The sequence below is a fragment of the Megalobrama amblycephala genome, linkage group LG14 (assembly GCF_018812025.1).
Source record: "Megalobrama amblycephala isolate DHTTF-2021 linkage group LG14, ASM1881202v1, whole genome shotgun sequence".
Taxonomy (NCBI): Eukaryota; Metazoa; Chordata; class Actinopteri; order Cypriniformes; family Xenocyprididae; genus Megalobrama; species Megalobrama amblycephala.
In genome coordinates, this window is record NC_063057.1 from 40661168 (window position 1) to 40667525 (window position 6358).

Below are 6358 nucleotides of genomic sequence, written 5' to 3' on the forward strand. Positions count from 1 at the left end.
ATAGCATTATTAACCAGAAGTAGCCTAATCTACATTGTTCTCTTGTGCTTCTTGTGGGAAGCATATAAACTCAAGTCATTGTAATTTTTAAATCAAAACAATAATCCTGTCACCTGCACTGAAGCGCTGACGGCATCAGAATTCGTTCTATTCGTGACGTCACAGTCAGCGCGGGAGGCTTTAAAGGAGCTGCTCTCGCTGAAAAACTCGCATTTGACTCGTTGCTTTTAGTTTATATGCGAGTGTCAATATACGATTATTTGCATCAGTCTACAGCTGTGATCAGTGTGCAATTTTGAATGCTAAGTGTACGATTCCCTGTCAGCGTCTTGATTGTGAATCTGCATTTTTCTATTCAGTGTACTATATCCATCTCGATCTGTGTTCAGATCTGTGTATTAGTACAGTTGAATTGCACATCATAGCTTTCTGATATGTGTACGGTTTCGGATCATAAAATTTTACTTGGTTGTAAGATTTTGGATCAGTGTACCATTACAGATCAGAAAATGTATAGCAATAAATTTCGCACGCTCAGGCTCCCGACGTGTGTCAGTCCTGCTCTGACTGCTGCAGACAGGCCAAGACTGCAGCCACAACCACCACCGAAAAGGAGCCCAAAAGGCATTGCGACGATGACGGTAAGAATCTTATCAATGTGTTTATTCAACCATAATTCGTCAGTATTAATATTAAGCCTGCATTCATATGTTGAACTAAGTATTGAGGCGTTTTCTTATTATTTATCCTCAACAGGAGCTCACGCGCCAGAACAGTATTCGTGTCTCCAGTCGTCCGCAGTCTGTCCAGCTTCCTCCCATCTTTGGCACTTCCTATGTTAGAGGTGAGCGATCTGAATTCAAAACATCACTTGAGTATAAAGTAAACACAAGATCCTTCATGAGAACCATTTTAACATGAAATAAATGTGACGTGTTTTTTTTTTTTTTTTTCAGGACTGTGTCCAAATCCACCTGCTCAGGAAAAGACAACGCCTTCAGTTCAATGCCATCAATCATTTGACAAGGCCAGACTGCAGAGAAACCTTGCACAGAAGGTATCAGAGCAGCACATTGAGCATCAAGTAGCCAAAGGCCGCAGATACGATTTCATAGAGGCTCGGAGGACAGAAGTGCGTCGGCGTCATGGGCGTGAAAAGGTGGAAATGGAGGAAGCTCTCACTCTACAGAGAGCCAAGCTGGAACAGGACGTCCATCATATGCGTCAGAAACATAACCAGTTTCTGGAAGAGAAGAGGAGGAGGATTCAGGAGCAAGAGATGGTTTGCCGTTTCAACCAACACCACAACGCTCGAGCGAGGGCTGTACACCGACACAACGACTGGAAACAAGGTAAACAGCAATAGATGCATGAATGCTTTTAGTTGAACTTAGTTTAACATGGTACATGAGTTCGTTTGAACACTTGTGTAGCTTCAAAAGCAGATTTACTGTACTATAGTTTAGAATATTATAGTATTCACTTGAAGATGTCTGCAAAGATTATATGTTATTGGGATCTGCTGCTCTTTTCAAAATCCAAAACATTACAGAACAGATATCTAAAAATACTCTCCTAATACACAACCACCCACAAGTCAAGAGTAACTAGTATTAAAGCCACAGTCTAACGTTACATAAATAATTCCACATTAACTGAGCCATCATTACTCTCATTAACATAGAAAGATGGCATGTTTTAGCAGAAGAATGGAAAAAACACATACATACACATTTATAAACACTGATATTTACAGATTATTCATGTGTTCTACAGCAAATGGAGTTGAGTAAAAGTGCTCCAGTACGCTCAAGTTGAACGACCCCCTCAAGCAGTTGGAAATGGTGAATAATGAATGAAAACGGGCTCCTCCTCATCATGGCGGACGGCCTCAGGCTCCTCCACTCGCTCACGGACGACAGCCGCCCCTCCACAACCCAGGCGGCTGGCAGCGAGTTCGTCCGTTCCCCTGGCGAGTTACTCCAGCCCACCGCCGCGAGCGTCCACTGCAGCAGACTCTGCTCAGATGCGCTCGCTGGCACAGCGGATTTCCCACAGTTGCGTTCCTCCTTTCTTCTGTTTAAAGTTTAAAGTTCACAGAAGAAGGAGGCGGGAAACCAGCGAACGTTCAACATAATGCTTTAATCATAAAATCCAAGCCTGGTCCTCCCTCATAAAAGGCCAAATGAACCAGATAAAATGCTCTTGCAAATGATTTTGATCTAGACCAAGCATGAGCTGATTGCCTTGAGCTTTTTATAAGTGGTGGGTTTAGTAAACTAAACCAATGGCTTGGAGCAGGAAACATTTACTAAAAAACATTTATTATTAAATAATAAATACTTAAAAAAATTGCATTGTCATTTTTCATTATGTATTTTAAAACTATACACATAATTCATTCTTAAAATGAAACATGGTGTAATGATAAAACATTGAATTCATGACTGTACACATTACTATCTAAAACATTAAATTCTAAGAATCATAGTTGTTTTATCATGCATTTGCAATAGGGACTAACTATGAAGATATATTTTGTTGCAGAAATATTAAGCTACCCTATTTAACTAATCCATTTTTTAAAAAAAACTATCATTACATTTATAAAAGGTTATTTTGTGATTGTTTTTTCATTCATTATGTTTTAGATCAGAAATTATCAAAATATGTTAAACAATATTCATGTAAAACTCGCAGAGCTGGAATTGATCGTTGTGTTTTCTTGATTCAAACTGGAGATGAAAAAAAAACAAAAAAAAAAAACAGCAAAATGTGCTGCAGCATCCAAAGACTTAAAACATAACATTCTAACCAGTCAATGTCATTAGCTGTGTTTACACAGACACAATCGTAATTAATTGGCCAAATGAGATTTCATTCAGGGTGGTTTAACATATGAGGACATGTGCATAGTTTTTTTTTTTACTAGGGCTGTCAATTTAACGTTAATTTATTGAAATAATGGGAAAAAATAAAATATTGCAATGATTTACACACTTAACGATCCCCACACCAACCGCCTAGTGATAAACGTAACGCAAGGCAATGACTCGCTGTGTGATGTAGCCTGTAAAAATGCATTTAGGATGCACCTAAAATTCAAGATATGTGGGCAAAACGCCCCTGTATAGGGTTTTGTCTTCTATTTACATTATATTATATAGTTATGCAATCAAACTAGCAAAAGTGCTGTTTTCTTGAATATCTAAGTTAATATAGTGTTACATTTTCAACACAATATTGTCTGCTTTTGCTCTATTTCACCAACAGAAATAGTTCCAAATAAAGCCACAGCAGAACTGTTGTGCATCTCCGAGCAACACACAGCAGGGTTTCCTTATTGAACGAATCCGCTGTGTTTAATGAATCAATATATTTAGAGTATCATTTACAGTTACATGTACAATTGTCCTTTTGTTGTCTACCCTGTCATCTTTATATTTTATGAAAATAAGCAAAAAAAAAAAAAGTTTACAAATCAGCAAAAGCTGTGTTTTTATAAATAAGAGGCCAGTTAGTTTTGTTTGAAAGTTTGACCAGATAAATTTGTTAGATGATATTTAGAAAGGAAAGTGAAACCATTGCTTATATTATAGGGAAGCAAGTATTTTGCATTAATTTCATTATTATCAAAAAAACTTTTCCCATTAACTTAAATGTATTGTTGAGAAAGTGACTAAATATATTTCTGAAAAATGTTATAATCACTGTATGCACTGAAAATGTATTTACTCTAGTTTGAATTTGTCCATGACAGGGTGGACATATTTTGTGGTTTGCAGTTAATTTATAAAAAGTGCTGGAGCTTGACCAACATGCATTTCTAAAGTCACCTTAATACAACAAATATGAAGTTAAATAGAAAATCTTATCTTTTTGTGAATTGTGAATTGTCAAAGGCACTGTATGGTGGTGATTTTGACCCATATGCAGAAAATGGTTTATATAAAAGACTTCACTTAATGCAGTCAACAGTGATTGAATATCAATAAAATATCAAAATATACACTGACACCAAGTATGTAAAGTATCACACGTGTATTATTCAAACTCAACTCAGTGTACCTCTTCAATCACCCACATTTATAACATTTGATATATGAATGAACCAATTCAATTACAAAATCACATCAAAATTCATAACCATACCTGCACATGCAGTTATTAATCATTATATTGTGAATTTTTTCCTGCTCCTGCCAAACATTCAAACATAGAAGAAATTCAAGCTTCACACAGGCCAACTTTCATGCTAACATACATCACACTGCATTCAACTTTTGCAGATAAAACAGCTTTAAACTTGGTAACAAGGAAAGGTAACATAGGCTAAGTTAAAAGTATTTCAAATGTTATTTCTTGTTAGCGATACCACGAAAGTTACCACGAAATCCACTCAATTGGTTCTCAAAACTAGTCCAAACCTATCCCGATCACATTCCGGGGGTTAAATATCACGTTAGTGTGTTCGCTTCGATCTTGGCATCACACACAGTGTGATGTCATACGGAAGTAACATGGAGGACATTCAATTCAATTCACACATTTATTTGTATAGCGCTTTTCACAATACATATCATTTCAAAGCAGCTTTACAGAAAATGCATGTCAACATTACAATTTAGAGTAATCTGTTATCAGAGGTGACTGTGCAAGTTATGTAATTTCAATATACATAAACAAATCAAACAGTTAGCTAACAATCTGTTTAAGCAATACATAAATTTAAGACAGAAACAATGAGCTCATTGAAGTAATGAATAAATGTTAACAATGTTTAGGATATATAGCAAAATTTGAAATGGTGCATGTTGATCCAGAGTTTGCGTCATCTGAAGTCCTCGCAGAGGTTAGGGTCGTCTCTTCACAGGTGTTGAGGCATCTGAAGTCTTCATAAGAGGCTGGATCCAAGTAAGCGGTTACGTGTTTAATTATAGTGTGATTCGCCGCAGAAGCCAACGAAATTATGCACAGCCAATATGAAAAATAAAGGCAATGATGTGACAAAAGAGAGCAGAGTTTTGAAACACTTATGATACAAGCCCTCATGTTTTACTTGTATTATAGAGCCGTCTCTGTAATACAGGAGTTCTTACAAGCACTGCCCTTCTTCTGACTACCTTTCGCAACTGTCTTGATAATGTTGTGTATGTAAAATCTTTGAATAAACTTTCATGGGTACAGAATCGTGATGAATGTTGATCTTGAGTGATGTTAAAAAAAAAAAAAAAAAAAGGAAAAAAAAGAAAAGAAAAATCGCATGAATTCGGATATGACTGTTCACACTGCGGTCACAAAACATTAACTGGTATCGGATTTAGTACTACATATGGAAGTGGCACAAATCTGAAAAAAAAAAGATCAGATTACATGTGGTTTGTACTGTTCACACTGTCATGGGGAAAACAGATATGAGTCACATGTGGGCAAAAAAAAATAAAAAATTGGATTTGGGCTACATTTACCTGCAGTGTGAAGAGACTGTATACCCAGCCAGTGCAAGACTCAAAGCGTTATAGGAATCTGGATGAATGGGTGTAATTTCATTAAAAAGTTAAATACAGTAATCAAATGTGCAGCTAAACTATTATACAATCCGGCATTCTAATTCTAAATATGAGGTCTTCATAAAATGGAGTAAGATAAAAGCAACTGAAAAGATGCAGAAAACCTTCACCCGCTAAATTGGAAACCGTCGTTGGGCCATTTGGGCAGGTTTTACAACTCCTCAATAATTCCATGGTATTTGGTGATGTAGTTTCTCGTGTTTCAAAGAACTCTGCATGTTGAACATCTGTGGAGTAGCTGTTTTAAGTCCATGTTTTTTGGGGGTCGTGACACTTGGGGCAGAGTTCATTAATTCCGATCCGCACGTCCTGTGGTTTGGAGGTAAGCTCCGTTGATTCAGTAGATACATCGGCACAAATTTGAGGTCCTTGTGTCTAATAAAAATGTCGAGGAACTTACTTTTGTGGTCAGTGATAGCCTGCAAGCTGGACAGAGTGGAACGGCTTCCTGTTTAAATAGCATGGGGCGTCACTTGTGGCTTGATCATGATGTGACAACCGTCTATTGCACCAGCTACCATGAGGAAAGCTGGAGACCCTGCCTGCTGGGCAAAACCTGCTCCCACTGCCTCCAGGTCATCTGGGGTGAGGAAAGCATACAGATGACTGCCGTGCTCATTCTGCACACAGTGTCATGCACTGAGGACTTTAGGATGTCAAAGGCCAGTGACACCACCCTATATGATGCTGCATGGGCCAGCCAGTAGAGGAACACCAGCACCTCAGTATCTTTTTCCCAGCCATGGTCAGAATCTGACTTCAAAGCTGCATTTATTTATAACAAATTA

At 37.6% G+C, this 6358-nt stretch overlaps 1 protein-coding gene across 1 annotated transcript; it reads left to right on the forward strand.

The window, feature by feature from the left end:
• Positions 1-354: 354 nt before the first annotated feature.
• On the forward strand, positions 355-2332 carry LOC125245285. The gene is made up of 4 exons (XM_048155822.1): positions 355-641; positions 757-844; positions 957-1352; positions 1777-2332. Exons 1-4 carry the CDS (start codon positions 435-437, stop codon positions 1791-1793), a joined length of 708 nt encoding a protein of 235 aa, XP_048011779.1. The 5' UTR covers positions 355-434; the 3' UTR covers positions 1794-2332.
• Positions 2333-6358: the final 4026 nt, after the last annotated feature.